At 40.8% G+C, this 25798-nt stretch overlaps 1 protein-coding gene across 1 annotated transcript in view; it reads right to left on the bottom strand.

The window, feature by feature from the left end:
* Positions 1-21148, bottom strand: part of LOC140480282 (MAM and LDL-receptor class A domain-containing protein 1-like) — a 404689-nt gene extending 383541 nt beyond the window's left edge. The window contains exons 1-2 of the mRNA XM_072574989.1: positions 20916-21148; positions 7765-7902 (exon numbers count right to left, since the gene is read on the bottom strand). Coding sequence (XP_072431090.1) covers positions 7765-7902; positions 20916-21069 — 292 coding nt within the window. The 5' untranslated portion in view covers positions 21070-21148. The remainder of the gene's footprint in view (positions 1-7764; positions 7903-20915) is intronic.
* Positions 21149-25798: the final 4650 nt, after the last annotated feature.

The raw sequence follows: 25798 nt of genomic DNA, 5'->3' as shown, positions 1-25798 counted from the left end.
GTGGTCGGTTGGTGGGGAGGGTGAAGCAGATAGGTGGGACGGAAGATGGACAGGTAGGACAGGTCAAGAGGGCAGTGCAAATTTGGAGGTTTGGATCTGGAATGAGGTGGGGGGAGGGGAGATTTGGAAACTACTGAAGTCAATGTTGATGCAGTGTTGTTGTAGGGTCCTGAGGCAGAAAATGAGGCATTCTTGCTCCAGTTGTTGGGTGGTTTTGATTTGGTGGTGGAGGTGGTCCAGGATTTGCACGTCCTTGGGGGAGTGGGAGGGGGAGTTGAAGTGTGGAGACTTAACTTCCAGTGTAAGTCTAAAAATGAGTCACCTGTTGCATATTTAATCCAATTTGGATCAAAATGAATATGATTTACTAACTTTGAGGTATGTTACCCTCAAGTTACTGAGTGAATTAATTAACTATTTCTTGCTGAATCTTCAAGGAGGATGGCAATTCATGTGGTAAGAGAAATTGATTGAGGATAAAACACAATTTGTCAAGCTAACAATATTGCTCTCCCAATTCTCACACCCTAACACCTCCATCCTCACCTCCTTATTTTATCTCATGAATCTGAAACAATGTATAAAAAATTGCAGGAAATTGGACAGTCACTTATCTCTCCTTACTCCTCACACCCTAAAAGCTAAACTTTGTTCCTCTTATTTAATGAACAATTAAATATATGGAGATACCACCGGCATTTCAGTTTAACAGGTTAATCCTTCAATAGTTACTAAGTATGTGCATGGGAAGCTATGCCACATTAACATCATTAGTACATGAGAATGAGGACAATGTGAGAAAGGAGCATTGACTCAACCACATGCATAGTAATTGTCTATGGTTACAGGGAAGTGAATAAAGGTTACTTTGAAAAAACCTTTGCTACCAGTCAGAGCTCTTAGAAAGAGTAAGAACTCAATATCTCCTAAAGCACTGTCAAACAAAACTAGAATTTCAATAGGAAGAGGTGAGATTTCACTGAACGTCAATCACAGAAACATTGGTTTAGGTCGGGCACCATGCATCATTTAGGGAATAGGCACAGGAATATGCCATTCAGCCTGTTGAGCCGGATCAACCATTTAATGTGATCACGGCTGATCGAACACTTCAATGCCTTCTACCACCCCATCCCCATAACTTTAACGTTATTGAGAATCAAAAATTTATTTACCTCCACTTTAAATATGTTCAATTTTGAGTTATCAGAATTGAATGTTTCTGTGTTAGAAAACTCCAAAGATTCACAACCCCTGAATAAAATGAATTCCTCTCATATTGGTCCTAATTGAAATCCACTTTATTTTTAACTTGTTCTCCCTGGTGTGAGATTCTCCAACAAGAAGAAATATCTTACCTGCTTCTACACTGTCTGTCCTTATAAGTATTTTGTAGATTTCATTTGAATTCTGTATCATTCTTCGAAACCTTTGAGAATGGAGGCCAAGTTTTGCACAATTTCTCCTCTTAGGGTGGTCCCACCATACCGGGGACCCGGCTTCTACACTGCCTCTCCTTTTAAGTATTTTGTTGATTTAGTTTAAATCACCTCTCATTCTTCGAAACTTTTGAGAATGGAGGCCAAGTTTGCACAATCTCTCTTCATAGGGCGGTCCCAATATACTGGGAACAAGTCTGGTGAATCTTCATTGCATTCTCTCTATGCCAATAAAATCTTTACAGAGATAAGGGACCAAAACTGCCCACAGTACTCCACGTAGTCAAAACAAGCTTTGATGCAACTGAAACAAGACTTCATTAGTCGTGTACTCAAATCTTTTGCAATAAAGGCAAACATTCCATTAGTCTTCTTAATAGCTTGCTGCATGTGTCTGTTTGTCTTCAGTGACTTACTAGATAAGAGTGTGAACATTTTGGGCCAGTGGGCCACGGAATGGAAAATGGAATGTAATGCACAGAAATGCGAAGTGTTGATTTTGGGAACCATGATGTGGAGGTGGAGGTGTTAGACTGGGATGGACAAGGTCAGAAGTCACATGACACCAAGTTGTAGTCCAACTGGTTTGTTTGAAATCACAAGCTTTCAGAGTGCCACTCCTTCATCAGGTGAAGTGACAAAGGAGCAGCGCTCCGAAAGCTTGTGATTTCAAATAAATCTGTTGGACTATAATCTGGTGTCATGTGACTTCCTGCATTTTGGGAAGACAAACCAGGACAGGACCCTGGGGAGTGTTGTGAAGCAGACAGATCTAGGGGGTACATAGTTCCTTGACAGTAGTGTCACAGGTATACAGGATGGTGAAGGAGGCATTTGACATGTTTGCCTTCAGCGGTCAGAGCACTGAGTACAGGAGTTGGGACGTCATGTTACATCTATACAAGACATTGGTATGGTCGCAATGGAGTACTGCATAAAGTTCTGGTCAACCTGCTATAGGAAGGATGGAACTAAACTGGAAAAGGTGCCATAAAGATTTACAAGGATATTTCCAAGACTGTAAGTTTTGAGTTATAAGGAGAAGCTGGATAGGCTAGGGATTTTTCCCTGGAGTGTAGGAGGCTGAAGGGTGAAAATCATAAAATCATGAGGGGCTTAGATAAGGTGAATGGCCAAGGTCTTTTCCCCAGGGTAGGGGAGTCCACAACTAGGGAGCATAGGTTTAAGGTGACAGGGGAAAGATTTAACTGGGATATGAGGGGTAACTTATGCACACAGCAGGAGGTGTGTATATGGAATAAGCTGCCAGACCAAGTGTAGAGGCAAGTAGCATTCCAACAATTAAAAAAGTTTGGACAGGTACAATTTATAGGAAAGGTTTGTGGGCTAAATGCAGGCAAATGATTCCAGTTCAGTTCAGGAGACCCAGTCAGCATGAACAAGCTGGGAGGAAGAACCTGTTTCTATGCTGTATGACTCTTTGATTCAATAACACACAAATCTCTTTACACAAGTGCATATTCCAACCTCTAACCATTTAACAAATATTCTGCACATCTGGTTTTTCTACCAAGGTGAATAACACCACATTTTTCTGCATTGCCATGTTATTGTCCACCATGAAGCCTATTTGAATCCTTCTTAAAATGTTTTATATCCGCCTCACAACACAGAATCCTTTTAGCTTTGAATCATCAGCAAATTTGAAAGTATTACATTTGGCCCTCCATTTCAAAATCATTGATGTATATTGTGAACAACTGGGGCCCAAGTATTGATCGTCATGGTATCTCACTAGGCAGTCTGCCAATGTGAGAATGATCCATTTATTTCTACTTTATGTTCAGTCTGGTCGTTACTCCTTTAACCCATGCCAGGACATTACCTCCTACTTTAACTTTGTGATCAACTTTGTGATCAACCTTCTGTGGGCTATTTTATATAAAAATCTTCTGAAAACACAAATATACTGCATCCATTGACTCCCTTCATCACTTATGTCAGTAACATCCTCAAAACCTCCAACAGGTTTGTCAAACACAATTTTTCATTTACAAGTCCATGTTGACTATGCCCAACAGGGAGCGGTGATGGTGTCGCATTATTATCACAATAACTTTAGTAATCAGGCCCAGTTAATGTTCTGGGGACCCAGGTTCAAATCCTGCCACATGGTGAAATTTGAATTCAGTAAAGGTTTGAAGTTGAAAGTCTAATCATGACCATGTTATTGGTCAGGATCTGTCCTTTCGGGGAAGAAATCAACTGGTCTGCCCTATATGTTACTCCAGACCTACAGCAATGTGATTGACTCGTAATTGTCTTTTGAAATGGCCCAGTAAGCTATGATGTTGCAACAATCATTAGAAAGTCTCAAAAAAGAAATCAAACCAGATGGACCTAGGCACTGGAAACAGCAATGGCAAAAACAGCCCTGTTGATTCTGCAAAGCCATAGAATCCTAGAATCCCTACTGTGCAGAAAGAGGCCATTCAACACATTGAGTTTGCACTGACCGTCCAAAGAACATCTCACCCAAACCAATCGCCCCGCCCCCCCCCCCGGCCATTCTATCCCCATAACCCTCTACATCCCATGACTGATCCACCTAGCTTGCACATCCCTAGACACTATGGTTCAATTTTCAGCATGGCCAATACACATAACCTGCCAGCATCACCATCCCTAGATATATCCTGTCCCACCAGCAGGAGAGACTCAACAGATGTGCTGGAGTAGTAGTATACAGTTTGGGGATAGTTGCCCTGGGAGTTCTCAACATTGACTCTGCATCCCATGAAATCTCATGGCTTCAGTTAAACCTGGGCAAGGAATCCTCCAGCTGATTACCACATAACATATTCCCTCAGCTGATGAACAATACTTGGAGAAAGCACTGGGGGCAGCAAGGATGCAGACTGTATCTTTGTTGGCGATTTCAATGCCCACCAGTAATGGCGGCTAAACAGAAATATGCTGATCAAGCTGGTCAGGCCCTAAAGAACAAAGCTGCTAGACTGGGTCTACAGCATGTGGTGAGGGAACCATCAAAAGGGAAAAGCAAATTTGACCTCATCCTTACCAATCTATCGGCTTCTGATATATTTGTCTTGAAGGAACATGTAATTACTGTGAGCCATGTAATAGTTCTTTAAAGACTGCCCACTGCCTATGGATAGTCATCCATTTTAATGAATTTTCCCAATCCAGTTCAGCTAACTTGTATCTCATACTTTCATAGTCCCTCATTCAAACTGAACTCCCTTGGAGAAAGTGAGGACTGCAGATGCTGGAGATCAGAGTTGAGACTGTAGTGCTGGAAAAGCACAGCAGGCCAGGTCAATCGCAGTTTCTCCTGCTCCTCAGATGCTGCCTGACCTGCAGTGCTTTTCCAGCACCACACTCTTGACTCTGAACTCACTTGCTTCAGATTAAGATGTTATTATAGGCTCATTTACAAAGAGATTAATAATGAGATCATTTTCATTCCATAAGACTAAATCTGAAATGGCCTGTCATCCAGTCTGGTCTTTAATGAGCTTCTCTTGAAAAGAATCTCTAACACATGCCAGAAACTCATCTACCAATGAGCTGTCAAGCGCTCAATTGGTTTACCCAGTCTGAATGCAGATTGAAGTCATCCACTATTACTGTGTTGACCAGACTACAAGCTTCTCTTATTTCCTGATTAATACCATGCCTACACTACTACTATTATTTGGTGGTCAATGAATGAATCCACCCAATGTCTGCTGCACCTTGCTGTTTATTAGCTCCACAGAAACAAACTGCACACATTGTTCTTCTGATCTTCCTTACTAATGTACCGATCATATCCCTTGTTCCACCTCTTTTTCCTTCTTGTCCATCCTTTTCAAACATTGAATATTCTCTAATATTGAGTTCCTAGTTCTGGTCAACATCCTGTAATGGCATGTGGATCATACCACTATGTCCTGATTTGTGCCCGAGATCATCCACTTTGTTGGGAATGCTATGCACATTCAAGTAGAATTCCCTTCACTTTGTCTTTTTTTGATATCATTCGGCATTTGAACCATCCTCCAAGCGTGACTTTGTTTCTCATGTTTTCTGGTTTCCCTAGCAGCTTTTCCCCTTCCTGATACCAGGTTATGCCCCTCCTAATTTTGGATACCGCTTAGGTTCTCGTCTCACTGCCAAGCTAGTTTAAACCAGCCTCAACAAGACTAACTTTAAAGGTCAAACTAGAATAAGGATTATCACATAATGAACCATGGGGAAGAAGCATGCAGTAGTTAGAGCAGAGCAAAGGAAGTCACAGACGGCAATTTGCTACAGGCATTTGCTTTAAAATACCCTAGTCTTGCCTTCGAGTATCCTAGAGACAACAAACAGGTTAGTGAGCATGCACCTAGGAAAGTTTTGTCCCTGAGAAATGGGTCTGGTAGCAACAAATCTCTCGGCCTGCGCTTTTGCCTTCCATTTGGTATTATCAGAGCTTATTTAGAAAGAGATGACTATAGTACCAACACAGATCTTTCTATTGCTATTAACCGATATGTTTTATTCTAATTAGTGCATGAACCTTTGGTTTAGAAAGATTAATAACCAGAGTATAAGGCCTGAAGTCTGTCTTATTCTAAGGGAAAATTCCACAAACCTCAAAATAGCTGTAGCAATTTACAGGGCTTCGGGTTTTATGCAAGCTAATTCTGAAAATAAACTTCAAGCCAAACAATTCAGCAAAGAACATATGTTAATATATTGGTTAAATAAACAGGAATAGATCTGTGGTATTAATCCCTCAAACTTGGTTAGAGACAAAAAAAACTGCAGATGCTGGTATCCAATGTACACAGGCAGGAGGCTGGAAGAACACAGCAAGCCAGGCAGCATCAGGAGGTGGAGAAGTCAATGTTTCAGGTGTAACCCTTCTTCAGGACTGGGGGTGGGTGTGGGGGGAGCTGCAGATAAAGGGAGTGGCGGGGGCAGGGTGGTGGAGTGGGGGTAGGTGAAGACTGGTAGAGAGTACAACCTGGTTGGTCAATGGGAGGGATGAATCCAGTTGGTGGCAGGGAGCAGTGGAAGGAATGGGGAGGGGCTGGGAAGGGAGTTAGGAGATAGGGAGGTAGGTTATCTGAAATTGGAAAATTCAATGTTGAGTCCTCTGGGCTGTAGGCTGCCCAGACAGAAGATAAGGTGTTGTTCCTCCAATAGGCGCTGTGGTACCTTTTGGCAATGGAGGAGGCCAAGGCTGGTCATGTTGGAAAGGACGTGATTGGGGGTAATTAAAATGGGCAGTGTCTGGGAGGTCTGGTCGGCCCCTGCAGCATTGCTGAGATGCTCGGTAAGCTGTTCCCTAAGTTTACGTTCGGTCTCCCCGATATAAAGAAGACCAGATCGGGCGCACATGATGCAGTAAACTAGGTTGGAAGTGAGGCAGGTAAACCTCTGTCGCACCTGGAATAACTGGGAAATTGACGTTTTAGGCAGGAGCCCTTCATCAGGAATCCTGATGAAGGGCTCCTGCCTGAAACGTCAATTTTCCTGCTCCTTGGATGCTGCCTGACACGCTGTGCATTTCCAGCACCACTCTAATCTTGATGCTGATCTCCAGCATCTGCAGTCCTCACTTTCACCTGGAAGGACTCTGGATGGTAGTGAGGGGTGTGGTGTACCGGCAGGTTTTGGACCTTTCTTGGTTGCGGGGGAAGATACCTGGGGGTTTGGGGGTGGGGTGGGGGGTGATGTTGGTGGGAAGAATGGCTCAAACCAAGGACGGTCAAAAGTAATGGTCCTAGCAGAAGATGTAGAGGGGTGCGGAGGGGAAGATGTTCTTCATGGTGGGGTCTAGTTGGAGTTGGCGAAAGTGTTTAACAATGATGTGTTGAATGTGGAGACTGGTGGAGTGGTAAATGAGGACCAGGGGGAACTCTGTCTTTATTGCATTTGGGGTGAATGAGCCTCTGTTGCATCTGCTCAGACAAGGAGACATTCCCCTCGCGAGCATCCCAAATGTCCACCTATTTTGAACAAGGTGCTTTTCCTCCCCCCGTCATCCAGTTAGCTCTCCACCACACCACCTCCATTCCCCATTCTACTAGTTCAAACCAGCCTGGCCTGCTATGTTCTTCCAGCTTTCTGCCTTTATATCATGAATTCCTCAAAAGCAGAACTTAAATACACAATTATTTTTAAAAATACAATCATAGACTAGATTTTCTTCTGTGAACTGATGAACACTTATAAAAAAAAGACAAGCATAAATATATCAAACTCTTAGTCCTTGTGAATAATTGTCACAGTGTAACTCGTTTTATACTTAAAACAGTTTTAATGCAATTTACTATCAAGTTAGAGGCAAATATTTATACTTCCATACCTGATCGATTTCCCCTGTGGTCAATCTCCGGTCCAATGCCACTGTCGCCATTCATTCTGGTCCATCTAGCCGGTGATGCCTGATCAATAGACCAGTTGCAGAAACCAGCCTCAAAGTCACATTTTTCAGATGAAAAGCCTTTTCAAAAAATGAAAATGTTAATAATCTAAAACAACAAGGATGAGCACAACAATTCATTAATTATCAGAAAATGCTGAACCAACTCAACAGGTCTGGCAGCATCTGTGGAGAGAGAAACAGAGTGAATGTTATATATCAAGTAATTCTTCAGAACTGAAAGAGACTGGAAAATGATTGTTCTGATGATGTTGATGACGGGGAGGAGGAGTGAATGAAAGAGATGGTGAGAGTACCAAAACTAAAAGGCAAAGGGAATGCAAATGGAGGTAAAGGAGTGATAGAGATGTAAAATGGATGTAAATGATAAGCGTGAAAAGGAGCAATGGGTCTCCTCTCCTGAGAGTAAAGCCAATGAGACACTAATAAGACACAGCCTGAGCTGGAGTGGAGTGTTGTCTGGAAGACAGAGGTCATGTTCCTTTGACTGTTCTCCATTTTGATTACAACCACCTGCTGTCCACCCCAGCCCGGCCATGGTCTGTTTGTATCTTGTTGCCTTTACTCTCAGTATAGCAGATTTTATTTTCTCCTTTCAACAATAATCTTTCATACCCATTTTACATTTCTATCTCTCCTTTACTACCATTGTCTTTCTCTTTTGCTAAATCAAACTGTTACCATCTTTTACATCCACTTCCCCTCCCCTTCGATCTACCGCAACAAAATAATCAATTTCCTGTTCCTTTCAGTTCTGAAGAAGAATCACTCAATTTGTAATATTCATTCTGGTTCTCTCCCCACAGATGCTGCCAGACCTGCAGCGTTTCACCAGCATTTTTAGTTTCGGTTTCAGATTTCCAGCACCGACAGTTCGTTGTTTTATTTTATTGATAAGGGGAAAAGTTTAAGGGCGATATGCATAGAAAGTTCTTTAGAAGAGAGTGGTGGTAACCTGGAATGTGTTGCCAGCAAAGATGGTAGAGGCATGCATGATACTGTCATTTAAGATTTATCTGGACAGATAATGAATGGGCAGGGAGCAGAGGGAAACAGATCCTTAGAAAATAAGTGACAGGTTTAGATAGAGGATCTGGATCAGCGCAGGCTTGGAGGTTCAAAAGACTTGTCCTTTTGCTGTAACTTTCTTTGTTCTTTGTTCTTACCTTCACTGTAATAACTAACACTACCGACTTACTTTCACTGTCTATAATTAAAATTCATAACTTTATTTCAATATTTATTATTGACGTTGATGACACATATCTTCAGTACTCATATGCCACGAACATTGTCGCAGCCTGGGTTCAACTCCCTGTCAGGGGAAGAGGATTTATTGGGCTGGCACAGTGGTTAGCACTGTTGTCTCAATGCCTAGGGCACAGGCTCAATTCCAGCCTCAAGTGACTGGCCATGTGGAGTTTGCACATTCTCCCTGTGTCTGCATTGATTTCCTCTGGGTGCTCTGGTTTCCTTCCACAGTCCAAAGAAATGCAGATTAAGTGTACTGACCATGCTGAAAATGACATTGTAGTGACCAGGGATGTTCAGGTTAGGTGGATTAGCAATGGAAAATGTGGGATTGCAGGGATAGGTTTGGGGGGGGGGGGGGGGGGGGGGATTGGGGAGCGGGTGGGATGCCTATGTCTGGTTAGGATGATCTTCAGAGGGTCAGTGCAGACCCAATGCGCCGAACGGCCTCTTTCCCCACTGTAGTGATTCTGTGAGAACTGAGTAATAGCATCTCTGAACAGGTTGATTAGAAAATATCTGTACCCATGACACTTCTTGGCATTCATTAGCCAGCCAGGAACAGCTGCAATGACATGGTTATGCACCACCGTAATTATGAAATGATCCACTCACTAAGATTACTAGGTTCATGATTCATGGATCCAGCTTTAAAGTCCACTAAAGTGTGCATTGATGGAGAATTTGTAAATGGAGTAGAAGGAGTCAACACTTTTAGTGAAATCAGATTGCAAAGTCTTTAGGATAACATGGAATGGATGAAACATTCACTTTTCAACAGCAGTGCATTCATTAAATGTCAAAAGACATTAATATGCGAGGCAGTAATAGAAAGAGCGAGCACTCTATCTCATTCAGAGGACAGAAAGCACACTGAAAGAGGAAGCATCATGTTCTCACTTACATACACCACTGGCTTTGGGATAAAGGCCAACATTTCAGTACATTTCTAATTACCTTTTAAAATGTATGTGAATAGTTTAGATATGGATATCTGGAAGCAGCAGCCAAAGTCATATTCAGTTGAGTAGCTTTACAAAGAGACTGTAATAAGAATTTTCCAAGTGAAATGAATTTCTATAATTTGCCAAAAGTGATTAATGTGGGATACCAGAGGAGGAAATGATGGCTTAGAGTGAGCTTTGATCAGACACCATCTGGAGTCCTGTATCGGGTCCGGAATCTCAAACCTCAGGAAAAACATATTGGCTTTCAAAGGATTATCAAAGATTTAAATTACAAAAGCAGGTTGCAAAAGCTTGAATGGTACTCTGTTGAATTTAGAATGCTGATCTAACTGTACTGTTCAAAATGATTAATGGGTTGAATACAGTCAGTACCTAGAAACTATTTCTTCTGGTGGATGTATTCAGAACAAAGGCACATTATGGAAGATTTTCCTTTTTACAGTCTAAGTGTCGGATAGGTACCTTTCTGTCTGAGACATCCCCTCGCCCCACCAGCAAGCAGTGATCAAGTGTAAATGAGGTGACTTTTCAAATGGAGATATCGCACTCGATCTGAGGTTACTGGTTAATTTGAGGGCAACAGTCACTTAGTGCAGCAGTAAAGCATGGAAAGCCGGATTACTGGATGAGTGACAGTGCTGCAGTCTCAGTAAGTGTTTTGGGGAGGGGATGTGGGCTAAGTGAGAGAGATATGAGGCCAGTTGGAGGCAGGGGAAGGGGTTGAGGCCTACATCCTGTCCTGACAGGCAGGTTGGCCCATTTTCCCAATTGGTAAGGCTGCTATTTTCTCTCACTTATTTGAGAAGGTTTATCGGGTCAGTGACAGGTCCAGGCCTTTAAGTGGTCATTATTTAACCATTTTAACCTCATAAATTGGTGGTGAGTTGGAAAGATTAACAATGGAATTCCAATGGGTGGCACGGTGGCACAGTGGCTAGCACAGCTGCCTCACAGCACCAGAGACCCGGGTTCATTTCCTGCCTCGGGCAACTGTCTGTGTGGAGTTTGCACATTCTCCCCGTGTCTGCGTGGGTTTCCTCCAGGTGCTCCGGTTTCCTCCCACAGTCCAAAGATGTGCAGGTTAGGTGAATTGGCCGTGCTAAATTGCCTGTAGTGTTAGGTGAAGGGGTAAATGTAGGGGAATGGGTCTGGGTGGGTTGCTCTTCGGAGAGTCAGTGTGGACTTGTTGGGCTGAAGGGCCTGTTTCCACACTGTAAGTAATCTAATCTAATTTAATCTACCCTGAAATTAATTGCTAAAGTGATGGAAAGCGGGTGGTTATCTTTGTGCCAGCCCACCAGATTATTTGCCTTTTCTCCATTTTCCTACACTTCTCAAAGGGAAAATCCTGCCCAAGATCTTCAAATTAGAGCTAGAGAGAAAACACTTTTTCACAGAATGTCTGATGGGAAAAGGTTCTCTCTCAAAAGACAATAGCTATTTGTTTAAATGAATCTTTGACAAAAATCGGGGCTGATCTAATTTTGTTTGGCTGTGTTGAGTTTTTTGGAAGGAAGCTTGCTGTGAGGCCCAGACAGATTTTGCACTGTATTTTACCAAACATGCTATCTACCCCAACCCTACCCCGTCCTTCAAATTAGATTCTTGTCCCATGCTATTACACACCATTCAGGGACCTGACCACTTATCAGATGTCTGCTGCACCATATTTGAAAGACCTTGGTGCACCTGGACAATCATTGACATTCCAAAGCTGCCCTGCTTGGTCAAGAACAGAATCAGGGGAAGATGGCTGCTTGCTTCTCTGACAGGGACCTGAAGGGGCACACACTACTTGAAGCGCTGACCATGCCAATCAGACCTTAGCAGCCAAGTCCAAAGTTGCCACTCTGATTGAAGGGGTCTCAATAGTGTGAGGAACAGCAGCACTGCCATATGGAGGTCACTTAATTCCTCCCTTTTCCTCATGTCAGGAGAAGCAAGACCAAATTTACAAGACCATTTACAAGTTCACTGATGACATCACTATAGTCAGTCAAATCTCAGATGGTGACGAAAGAGACTACAGACGGAAGGTGGATGACCTGGAAAAATGGTGCACTGAGAACAACCTAGCTCTCAATGCCAGCAAAACCAAGGAACTCATTATTAATTTTCGGCGGGATATTACTCATGCCCCCCTAACACATTAACAGCACAGAGGTGGAATGAATGAAGAATGTCAAGCTCCTGGGAGTGGTCATCCACAACAAACTTTCTTGGACTCTTCATGTGGTCGCACTGGTTACAAAGGCCCAACAATGTTTCTTCTTCCTCAGGCAGTTGAGGAAATTTTGCATGACGGCGAATACTCTTGCCAACTTTTATAGGTGCATCATCGAGAGCATTCTGTCTGGATGTATCACTACCTGGTATGGCAGGTGTCCCAGTCAAGATCAGAAATGGTTACAGAAAGTGGTGAACTAGGCCCAGACAATCACAAAGGCCAGCCTCCCATCTATAGAATCCATCTACCAGGCCCACTATCAAGGAAAGGCCACCAGCATTCTCAAAGATCCATTCCACCCTGGTGATGTTTTTCTGCAATCTCTACCATCGGGGAGAAGGTACAGAAGCCTGAACACATGCACCAGCCGGTTTCAAAACAGATTCTACCCAATTGTTGTTAGAATACTGAATAGACCCACAAGCTCTTAACATTTGCCTGTACCTGTGTTTTTATTTTTGCTGCTGTTTACCTATTTTTTATTTATCTATGCTGTTTACTCTGTGATCTGCCTGTATTGCTTACAAGACAAAGTTTTTCACTGTGCCTCGGTACACATGATAATAAATTCAATTCAATTCAATTTAATTCAATTCAATAGAGCTGAAAGGAGTATGAAGGAGAGCGTGACATTCATCTCCTCAGCCTCTATGAGGAGAGAATCCCATCTCTCGCAGTAGAGGACGGGGACCACTCCTGCAATGATACCGAGACATCTGTGTCATACCAAGCGACTAAGTGCCACTCTTCATTCCCTGCAATTCTCACAGTAACACTGCTGTCAATGCCATCCATTTCATGCCATATCTAGCCCCAGATCAAGACATCTTCTTGGTCTGTTGTCTTGGAGATACCACTAGCATATCCATTATCACTGCTTCCCCAGAAGCTACCTCCTCAAACTCTGAGGACAAGAGTACCAAGGCCTCAGAGACAACATTGGCAAAGCTGCGTCCAACACCCTTCCCCAGGCCAGATATTAGACTTCTTATTTGATTCTATTACAAATGTCACAATAGCCCATTTTGCTCAAATTACTGTAATATTCCATCATACATGTAATATAATGCTAGAGTATTAAGAGATATGGAATAAAGTTGGGTAAGTAAAGTTGACATATTGATCAGACATGATGTGATTGGATAACAGAACAAACAGGAGACAAAAATGTCTCATTCTACTCCTAGTTTTCTATGGCATTTATGGCAATGATGTGAGATTGCTAGCCAAGAGTGACGTGTGCCAAAATACTTGTGCACATAATCAAAAAACAGCAACACAATAAGGCAATAACATTATGTTGAAGTGTGGCGCTGGAAAATCACAGCAGGTCAAGCAAGATCTGAGAAGCAGGAGAATTGACATTTCTGGCACAAGCCCTTCATTTTTAATTTCTCTGCCCCCTTCTGTCGTACTCTTTGCCCCCTTTCTTGCATTCTCTGCCCCCTCACTCGCTTTGTCTTCCCCTTTCTTTCACTCCGTCTCCCCAATCTTGCTAGCTTCCCTCCCTTCTCGACCCATCTCTCTCTTTCAAACCCCCTCTCCTCTTGAAGAAGGTCTTGTGCCCGAAACATCGACTTTTTGGCTCTTTGGATGTTGCCTGACCTGCTGTGCTTTTCCAGTGCCATACCTTTCAATTCTGGCTCTGCATCTGCAGTCCTCACTTTCTCCTAATAACATTATGTTGTGTTGGCAGCAAGGTCATCCACAATGTCAGAGAATTTTCACTGCAGGCTTACATTGCCAGTGAATGTACTTAAGTATGTAGACGCTTGCAGGAACAGATGAGAGTATGCAGATTTAAGCAGCTGCAGACTGATGGTGATGTCTCAGAGGCCACAGCCTTACCCATTTCACAGAGTTGGTAGTGGAGGTTATTAACAAGGTGGTCTTACAGTGGATAAAGAAATGAAAGGTGAAGGATCAGCAAATTACCTTGTTTTTGCTATAAATACATTATATTACATACTGTAATAGTGGCAAGCACTTGACAATAATCAATGTGCTTCAGCAGTTTGGTAAGAGACTAAGGGACAATTTTTTCACACAGAGGGTAGTGTGCGGATGGAATGAGCTGCCAGAGGAAGTGGTGGAAGCTGGTACAATTACAACATTTAAAAGGCACCTGGATGGGTACATGAACAGGAAAGGTTTAGAGGGATATGGGCCTGGCAAAGGTGTGACTAGATTAATTTAGGATATCTGGTTGGCACGCATGAATTGGACCAAAGGATCTGTTTCTATGCTGTACATCTCTATGACCTCTATAACAGCATAACAGGAAAAAACTTGCGCACTCATCTTTTCTCTTTATATAATCTTCCAGAACCCTGAACCTAGTCACCTGAGTGCTGGTCAACATTGGATGGGTTGTTCTTAATTCTGGCCTCCTGAGGTTACTTTTTAAATGAAAGGTAGAGGGCCTTTTGGGATAGTGTAGGGAGACGAGCTGAGAATAGTTCACAGGTTGGCGCAACATCGAGGGCTGAAGGGCCTGTTCTGTGCTGTATTGTTCTATGTTCTATGTTCTATCTGAGAAAGTCCTGCAGAATAGATTTCTAAAAAACATTTTGACTTTATTAAATAAAAGAGAGAGGAACATGGATACAAAATTGGCTGAGAAGCAGGGAACAGAGAGCCACACAGTGAAGTGTTATTTTCCTGACTGAAAGTATACTTATAGAGGAGTTCTCTAGAAATGGTGTCCAGGATCTTGCTTCTCCTGATATCAATGAATGATCCAGAGCTTATTGTACTGGGCACAATTTCAAAATGTGCAGGTGATATAAAACTTGGAAGTGATATGAACTTCAAAGGAATGCAGGTAGGATAATGGAATGGATGGACAACTGGTGGACAAAATTTAAAATGGATCATTATGGAATGATTCATTTTGGTAAGAAGAGTGTGGATAGACAATATAAAATGAATGGTAGAAAAGCAAAGGGATTTGGAATGGATATGTTAATGTGCAGAAATTATTGAACAGGGCAGGATGAGGTTGTGGTTAATAAGTCACTTATTAATAGGGAACAACGTTAAAAATCACACAACACCAGGTTATAGTCCAACAGGTTTAATTGGAAGCACACTAGCTTTCAGAGCGACGCTCCTTCATCAGGTTACAATCACCTGATGAAGGAGCGTCGTTCCGAAAGCTAGTGTGCTTCCAATTAAACCTGTTGGACTATAACCTGGTGTTGTGTGATTTTTAACTTTGTACACCCCAGTCCAACACCGGCATCTCCAAATCAATATTAATAGGGGAATAGAGTACAAAAGCAAAAAATATTAGATTAAATTTGATATTTGTATAGAAATTTGATAGAGCAACAAATCTCGTATGATGTTCAGTTCTGGGTGTCACATTTCAGGAAAGATATGATGGAATTAGAGAGACTGCAGAAAAGATTCACAGAAATGCTTCTGGGGATGAGGAACTTAAGTTTCTTAGATTGGAATGGTTGGAATTATTTTCCTGGGGGAAGAGAAGGCTGAGAGGAGAAGTGAGAAAGAGATTCAAAATTATGAGGGACTTGAATAGTGTGAATTGGAAAAAACTTTTCCCATCTGTTGAAGGGTTGAAAACTTTTTGTGTGCTATTGTAAGAGAAATGGGCTCAACAGTAGGGAAGTTTTGCCACAGTTACACAGTGCATTAATGAGATTACATATGGAGTACTATGTATTATTTCTATATCCTTATTTAAGAAAGGAAATTATTACATTTTAAGCAGTTCAGAAGAGGTTAACTTGACGGATTCCTGGGATGAAGGAGTTAATATATGACACAATTGTTCCTTTTAATGAGTATGTCATAAAAGATTTTGACTGGTTTACATACCAAACACCAATGACAGAGCTAAACAAGTGTATGGGACATGAAATACAGTGTATTTGTGAGGACAATTGCAGTAATAGATGTTTACAGTGCTCAAATGAAAGAACTTGCAATGAAAACTATATTGGTTTAACACCTGATGAATTACTATTTTCTACAAAGCAATTGGCTGTGTGCTGCTTTCTTAACTGACTTCATAATGTAACTTCGGTTCAAAGTGATGTTTTGTGGGATAAATTTTAATTTTGGTACATTGTATCCTGTGAGTGGTGACCCTCTTTGGGCTGTATTGAAGAAATCCATGAGCATTCCACACAGTTCAACTGTGAATTCAATTCTGAAAATTTCTGTTACGTAAATGACCTGCGTTTCCATTGCAGACTTGCATTCCTGAGCTAGATGTGTTACATTACAGTATAATCAGAAATGATTATTCTTTAACAATGGTCTTCCTGAAGATTCTAACCTTCGTTCCCCTCTCAGGAACTGCAGCTAACATGAGACCTGATAATGAAGGAATCAGAGGAGCATGCATGATTTTCTCAATAAATATCATTTTCACATTCATCGAGAAAAATTATTTCCTACCGAATTACACAATAACACCTTGAACCGTGCGTCTAATACTTTTTCTGTTAATGTTGCTGAGGTCCACTCTGGAAGTCTCTACAGTCATTCCTTCAGCAAAATAAAGCATCTGTTTGTATTATGATGTTTGATGCACAGGAAACCAAGTGACTTATTAATTTATATTTATTGCAGGTACTTTCTTGGATTCAAAGGCATCGGTTGCAGATACAATCATTCTAAGTACCAACTTTATGAACAATATCTCATGTTACTTAAATTTATTTTTGTGATGGCCTAACATTTAGACATAACAATAGTTTCTAAGACGATGTGAACCAGAAATTGGTACCTCTGAGGCATTTATCTTTTCTTTCAATCTTTTTCCCAATCACTTTGAAAGTGGATTGAGTTCACATTCAATAAAGCAAAAGTTTGATTTGTACCATGAACTGCTTTAATCTACAGTAATATTCAGCTCAGAATCTTCCTGAATGCCAAGAGCTATAGTGAGAAATTAGGAAGAATTGTAGCATAAGTCAAGCAAAGACTTTCTCTCTTGGAGCAACAAGTTGCATTTCCCATCTTGGTCCTGGATGGTGAGATGAGATTCTCATTAGTGAGTGCTGAGAGGACAATTAATGGGGATTATTGCTCATTATCACCCTAATTATTACTTAATCTCAGCTAATTAATATGTATTCTGCTATTCTACCACCCACCAGATAAAAGCAAGATGTTACAAATCCTAGACATGAAATCCCATATCCCCAGATGCTGGCATCCAACACATGCCAATTTCTACACACACATGGAACAACTCTGACCCAACTACAGAATGCTTCATCGGGTTATTGCTGCAAAATGACTATCATTAGAATGTGGCTGCAAGGGCACTTCACGTGCAAGAACAATCACCCACCTTATTCATTAGACCTGGATGCATCTCTGGGCTGTTTCTTTAGTGTCTAGCATCCATGCCTTGTCTTTTCGCACTTTTCCTCATCAGCTAAAGTTAACAGGTGTGCAATACACAGTGCAGACACAACGTCAGGAAGCTAGTAGTCATGGGTCAAAGGGATGAACATGTTTATCACTTTGCTACATCAATCTCACACCTATGCCACATACCAGCAGCATACACAGTAGATATACTGTATATACTTCAATCAACTGGCCATGTCTGAAAGCCTAAGGGGAGTAGTCCTCAGTCAAGTCAAGGGAGACACCCTTCAGGCAGGATTTGAAGTTATATGTAGGCCAGACTAAATATAGACAGCATATCTCTTCCCCTAAAGGACATTATTGAGCCAGATGGGTTTTACCCCAATAATCATTCAACATCAAAGATTGAGAGGATCCTGTATCTCTTAATATTGTAATGTCTTTATCTGTTGCTCCTGGCCTATGAAAGTAAACTTTACTTTCACAGGTTTAAGAAGATCTGGCACTTTAACCAACCTTGTACATTCTAGCCTCCACTGTGATTTCCAGTCCTACTCCAACAAAATTCACTGGCTTATCCTGTTATCCTGTTATCCTGTTTTCTTACATCTGGCTTCCCTGTGCTTTTCCTAACCCACCAACACTGTGCTTTCATGTGGCCTACTTTACTGCAGTGAAAACTCCAAAGCTTTTTAACTTCTCTTCCCCCTTCAAGGATTTTCTTTTTACCCAATGTTAAGTTATCTTAATGAACTTCTCCAAGATCTACCTTTTCTTTAGCATGTGAGGATTTCTCTTTTCCTCAATTTCTATCCATTATAGATTAAAACTGATGTTGGAAGCCAAACTTTGATGTATGAAAGAACTCATAATCATCAGCCATTTCAGTTGTTGATCTTACCATTTTAACCCTCTGCTCTTCCTCACTAAGCTTACCTTAAGCCTCTATCTCCATCCCTTAAAGTTGACTTTCCTGTCAAAGTGTCAATTTCTGAAGTTGAACTCCCCCTCTTCCTTCCTTTGCTGTCTCCTTTTCTCTCTTCTCTCTGTTTATCTTCTTTTTTCCTTTTTGTTCTACTAAAGCAATTCATTCTTTTTCTCTTTCCTCTGCTTCTAATTGTAATTCAAACAGTTCAATTTCTGTTGTCCTTTCCTTGTCTTTTGCTGCTAACTCAAGCTGCTTCATTGTCAAATGAATTTTAGCCATCTCTAAAGATTCTGACGGTGTTTCTAGCAAATCTAACTGCTGAGCTATTGCTGTAATTATCTCTTCTTTCCTCATGTAAGGAAGCAGCTCCCACTCCAGATTATCTGCTAATTTAAGCAATTTAGCTTTATTCACCTTTTCTAAGGACTACACAGTCACTTCTTTCACCCCCAAAAAACTCTTAGTGATTGAAAGAGCCATTGCTATCCCAAGCACTGTTTAAACCACTAAGACCTACCACTCACCACCTTTGAGTCCAGCAACACTAATCATAAATCGGAACTATCGAACAAATCCAGGACAAGCCCCCAATCTGTCATGGACCAGGCCAGACTCACTCAAAACATTTCAAGAAAGTAAGCTGGATCCTAACTTTGCTAGCTGTTTTAAGCAGGTGTGAAGTGGTATTCCAAAAGTGATCCAGCTGGCCAAGCTACATAATTTTAAACAAAGCAGCGTTTATTTGCAAGATTATCGAATGGAGCATAAATAAAAGACAACAGAATATAGAATAACTGAATCTATTCAAAAAGCCAACAGCCTATCCTGACTTTATGATGCTGTTCCAAATACTTGCAACAATCCCCATAAAAACTCCTTGGCAAAAAGGTAAAGACAGGTTCTTATAGGAGACATGGCAGAGAGAATCAGCATGGAACACCTTCTTCCATGCAGCTGCTTCTTTGAGCCGCAGCCTCAAAACTGACTAACTGCTCTGAACAGCCAGACTGCTAAAACCCAAACCAAATCAAACCAGAGCAAAGCAGAGGTGGGAGAACTGGCCACTCCCCTTTCATTGCACAAGTGTTTTTTTTTAACTTAAAAGCTTTTTCAAGTAAATCAACCCAGACATTTTGGCAACTCTGCCTTGTACAATAATTTTGAATAAAACCAAGGCCCGCATAACCATGTTAAAGGAGCAGCATCATCAAATTTGGGAAAATAACTCAAAATAATCCAATAAGCCTCACAGAGAAACCCACTACAAAATTCTATGAAAGTGACACTTTTGAAGTATGGTAAGGTTCAGCTCCCTGTCTTTCCTAACTTCTCCTTGACCAAGAGAGATCAAAGTGTCATCAATCTAACACAATCATGAGAAACATGATATCAGAATTGCCAAAAGAAAACAACAGTCAGAAGTCACAAAACACCAGGTTACAGTGCACCAAGTTTATTTGAAATTACACAAACTTTCCGAGTGCTGCCCCTTCGTCAGGTGCAGTCAACAAATTGCTCACTATTTGAACTCTGAAAAAATATTAATGAGTTAAAATATTAATTAGTTAACTTAGTGTCCAGAAACAAATATTTAGACTGTACTGAGAAATCATCCCATTTAAAATAAGTTTTAAATGGAAATACATTTTAAAATAATCTTCATCTAAATTTTTATGTGAAAAATTGACAAGAATTCTGAAATGAGAGTGAAATCTCTCCACCAAAAAATTGAAAGAACCGTGTAAAATATAAAGTGGATGGCAAAGGAGATGGTTATCAGGATACACACTGGGGAGATTGAATTTACTGAGGCTGATTGTAGGGAGATCTATGGACTGTATTGATAATCTTGTTTTATTAGATGGCAGAGATCAGTCATAGTTTTTCTAACAAACAGAAAACTTTCAGGTTTTGATGTGCTTTGTAGCCGAGGTAGCTTACTGTGTTATGGTATATCCATTGTTTGGGCTATTACCAGATGCTATTAGTTGATATACAATGCCCTCTGACTCTGTGAACAATCTCTCCTGGTCTTCCTCCTTCTACTTCTAATTTTGTAAAACAATTTCTGTTTTTGTTTCTGATTTACAGCATCCGCAGTTCTTTCCAGTTTTAAATATTTTGTGAGCATTGTTTTTGGCTAGCCAAATCTCAGACCTCAGTAACAATAAGGGAAATGTAATTAATCAACTTTTCAATCAAACCATTTCTGAGTTAGAATTTGTATAAAGTCCTTTCATTGCAGAAAAAATTATGGAGCGATGTTAGTTCTATTTAAGAACATTAGGATTTCAGACAATTAAGTGATTTGGAAACATAAATTTTGAACTGAAAGCGCATAACTTACAGACTACTTCATTATTATTGTCCTGGTATTGACCTGTACCATTGGAATTATCAGGAACAATTCTTGTGTCTTGGAATTCAGTTCCTCTGCATGGTCCCACTGTTAGGAAAATCACAGAAAATAGTTGAAACAGTATTTTCCAGGCTCCTTTCATTGGTTATTCAATGAAGATTTGCAATCCTCTTCTGTGTATACTTCTTCCATTAAACAGCGAGAACGTCCTTGAATAAAAACAAATAATCAACTGTAAACACGAATGTAGAGGCACGGCTTAGAACATTCATTACACAACATTGTGCTATTCCTGAAAGGATTGTAAATTCCCACTGACTTCACAATATCTGCCTCCAGAAATGTTTAACTAGGGAGCTTTATCTTTTCTGTTATCTTTTAATGAGTCATTCCAATTATAGCATTACAATGGTACTGAGTTTCAAAATCATTGCATTTGCAGAAGCTCAGTGTATGTTCAAACATAATCATTTGTGATGCCATCACCCTACAAGGTTAATTGTGAATTTTTTTCAATTCAAGTAACTTTTCATGGTGTACTCCTAGCAAAGCTAATTTAGGTGCTGTACAGTACCAGAGTACCATCCACTCCAACACAAGTTAAATGCCAGACCGAGCACTGCTTGAACTTAATGAGCTACTACTGGGCATTTGGAAACATTTGGATGCTGTGCAAAGTGGAGGAAAGAATACTGGCAGAACTGTATCTCTGAATGAAACACCAAACACCGCAAGATTACCTATCTGAAGGAGGAAGAATAAAACTGGATGACAGCAATGAGAAAGCTTTGCATATTGCTTTGACTCACAAATGACATTAGGTGCCAAAGATCATCAGAAATATAGGAGGAGACATTAAGCATTATCTGAGAAAGGAGTATCAAGACTTGTCAAGCAAACATCTTGCATCACCCAACAATAAATTCCCTAACCATTTTGAGACACAGGATTTTTTTTCAAACACAGGGAAGAATGAAAGAGAGATACATCGCAAGTGTATAGGTAGAGAACAATCAAAACTGAGAATTGGGCAGAGAGTACTGGCCAGAGATACAAATATAAATATTTGAATTGTAACAAAGGCCTCTAGAATTTGCAACCATCCCAGGTCATATGGGGTCATTGTTGATCTTAGCACTGCATTGCAAAGCAACACAAGGTATCTCAGATGCATCCACAACATACTAATCTTATACAAAGACAGTGAGGAAGAAAAGTCTGAATATGATAATTGTGCAAATTGATTTTGACTGACAGCAACCAGCAACAAAACAAACAAGTTTTCAAACAAATGCAACAGAGAACAATGCGTACCCTCCAGATGGTTATATCATTACCAGATCAGAAGTTTTGTTAAACTTATTTGTAGAACATGGGTATCACTAGCTGGCCAGCCTTTATTGCCCATCCCTAGTTGTCCTTGAACTGAATGGCTTACTAAGCCATTTCAAAGGGCAGTTGAGAGTTAACCACATTACTCTAGATTTGGAGTCACATGTAGGCCAGACCAAATATGGACAACAGATCTCCTGCCCTAAAGGACATTACTGATCAGATGGGTTTTACCCCAACAATTGGCAATGGTTTCGTGGTCATCTGTAGGTTCTTAATTCAAGATTTGTATTTTATAATTGAATTGAAATTCCACCATCTGCCATGGCAGGATTTGAACCCAGGTTCCCAGAACAATAACCGAGTTTCTGGATTAATAGTCGAGCAATAATACCAAAAGGCCACCATCTCATCTGAAATCCAAAGCATTATACTGAATTTTGAATTTGGTAATCTTGCTGTCTCAAAATGTTTCATTGGTATAATTACCAAATTGACAATTGTAACCATGTGTATCTGTTTCTGGCAATTAGATTGATTAATTGGTTGTTTGTTGTGGTCACATGTACCAAGATACAGTGAAAAGTGTTGTTTTGCTTGCTATACAGGCTGATCATACCATACAAAGCGCATCAGGGTAGCAGAACAGAAAGCAGTGTTATCACCACAGAGATGGTGCAGAGAGAGAGAGATCAGAATTAACATTGCAGAAGTCCATTCAAAAGTCAGGGAAAGAAGAACAGTGGGGAAGAAGCTGTTCTTGAATCTGTTCACATGTTTGTTCAATCTTTTATATCTTCTGCCTGAAGTCCAATGTTTCCTGGGTAGCTGGCTGCTCTTAGTTGATCCTGGGCATTGGTGAGGGAAGTCTGTTGCTCCAAGATGGGATCCTGGGCACAAGTTATGGTTTTGAGCATTTCGGGGTGGGAGGGGGGTCTTCTGACTAGTTTGGTCAGACCTCCTTGACATTGGGTCACTGTGGGGTCAGGTCTTGTTCCTGCGTTGATTGAGTCTTAGTTCTGGGTTTCCATGAGGAGGTCAGGCTTGAGGGAAGTTGGTAGGCCCTTAGGTCCGCTGGTCTTGAGATTCCACTATTGCTGGTCAAGCCGGTCATAGAATCTTTATATCTAAAAGTAGATTTAAGAAAATATTTTTAGTAATTCTGACAGGCTTAGAATAGAATTTTAGAAGAGCTGAATCATTATATGATATGTAAGAATACAATACAGGCAGATGCTGAAATTTTATCTGAAAATAGCAAATGCTGGAGATCACAGTGGGTCAGGAAACATCCACGGAGAGAGAGCAAGCTATTTTTTGAGTCTAGATGACTCAATAAAATCTGCTGTAGACAATTCACAAAATGTTGCCACGTTCCAATGCCATCTTGAATGGACACATTTTGTAACGTTGGAAACAGGGGGATGATGTGTCATGTCTTAACACTTCGCAAATGTACACACATGCACATGTGCATGTGCACACACCCAAAGATACGCACGTGCACACACACACACACACACACACTCTCTCTCTGTCTCTCTCTCTCTCTTTCCCTCTCTCACACACACACACACCCCCTTTGACTGACATTTTGACTGCCCAAAATAAAAGTTGGAATGAACTGGAAGATCTAAAATATTGGCGACCTTCATAGTGACATGATTAATTTTGCAACTATCATTTCACGCCGGATTTAAAATCTGTACTTTAAGACCTGAGCCTCCTTCAAAACCAGGGTTTGAACATAACATTGCTGGTTCAGGAAATGACAGTGTTCCAAATATATATTGTAGACTAACCATGTGCAGTGCAGTTAACATTCCAGATATCCTAGGATTTGGTAAGACTGTTCAAGTCAGCTATGCTAAATTTTCACTTGGGAATTCAAATAGAATTCAAAAACAAACACCATAGAATCCCCACAATGGCGTTTCTCCAGGGTCAGTACCTCTGGTTCACATCCCCCACCCCGTCAAGGATCTATTCGTGACCCCAATCATCACCTCTTATTTCTCACCTACAGGCAGTCTTTTAGCAACATCATCTGAAAGTAGGATATTAGATGCTATCTGTATGTTGATGGCAATAAGCTCCATGTCACTATCAAAGAAATTACTGCAGGTGTCAGAGATCTGAAACAAAAACAGAAAGTGATGGAGAAACTCAGCAAGTCTTTTCCAAAGATGAGTGAATTTGGACTTGAAACATCAACTCTGTATCTTTCTGCAGAGATGCTGCCAGAGCTGTTGCATCTCTCCAGCATGTTCTGTTTGTATTTCACTCACCGCCTTCTCTCTTGACCTTTCCACTGTGTCTGATGTGTCAGACCGTCCAATGCTGGGGAGCCAAAATTTCGTACTTAACACTGGAGAGACCAGAGACCCTATGGCAATTGCTGTTCCTTGACAATGGTTTCTAACCTTCTCCCTGACAACTGTTTGACGCTGAGTCAGACATTGACAGAATTTTATTGGATTAGATGCTGACATGAGCTTCCCACCACGTCATCACTAACACGGCCTATTTAGATCTCTAACATTGTTATTTCTGAGCCTGCCTTAGCTTATATGAAGGGCAAAGCCTCATCCATGTCTTTATAACTTCACAGTTTGAGTATTTAATTGTTTTCCTGGTTGGCCTCTCATCTTACATTAGCTTGTGCTGATTGAAATCTCTCCTTAACACACCCCAAATCCTATTCACTCAAGACCTAAGGAACTTCCCATCTATTAACATTTTCATCAAACAAATTGAATTTTGTAGGAAGTCAGCAGGTTCAACATGCCTCAATGGACAACAAAACAGTGTTACTGCTTTGAGTCTGGTAGGACTCTTCTTCAGAACAGCATTTCAGTTTTGAAAACCTCGTCCACTGCCTCCACAATCTCATCCCCTTCAATCCCTATAACCTTGTTAGCCTTGTTTGAGATTTCTGTGCTCCTTCATTTCTGGAATTTTCCATATCTTTACTTGCAATTGTTCCAGCACTGACAACCATGCATTCAGCTGCCAAAACCCTAAAATCTGCAATAAAATCGTAATCTCTCTATTTTTTCTGTTTTATTCAAGATAATCATTAAAACCTATTGTCTTTGATTAATATTTGATCATCTGTCTTGATATCTCCTAATGTGGCTCAGTATCAATATTTTATTGTTAATATTCTTGTTTGGTGCCTTGGGATGTTTGAGTAATATCAAAGGCATTAGCATAGAACATCTATTTAGATACTTATTAAATAAAGCAGAGATAAAGTTTGTGCTTGTGTTTGTATTAAAGGAACGAAAGAGTTGTATTCTGATAACATGTTTCTGTTTTGTGTTCTGTCAACCTGAATTGAACTGAAATGAGAAGGACAGAGAGCTATTAAAGTACAAAACAGAGGAGAGGATTTATTTTGTTAATTTACAGAAAATGCACCTCACTGACTTGGTCAGCATTTATTGCCCATTCCTATTCACTTTTAAGAAGGCACTGTTAAGCCATATTGTGCTGCAATCCATGCATAAAACTCACGCCACAGAATGAGGGGATGC

The sequence above is a fragment of the Chiloscyllium punctatum genome, chromosome 8 (assembly GCF_047496795.1).
Source record: "Chiloscyllium punctatum isolate Juve2018m chromosome 8, sChiPun1.3, whole genome shotgun sequence".
Classification (NCBI taxonomy): domain Eukaryota; kingdom Metazoa; phylum Chordata; class Chondrichthyes; order Orectolobiformes; family Hemiscylliidae; genus Chiloscyllium; species Chiloscyllium punctatum.
The sequence above is the reverse complement of the archived record's forward strand: the minus strand, read 5'-3'. Positions and strand labels throughout refer to the sequence as shown.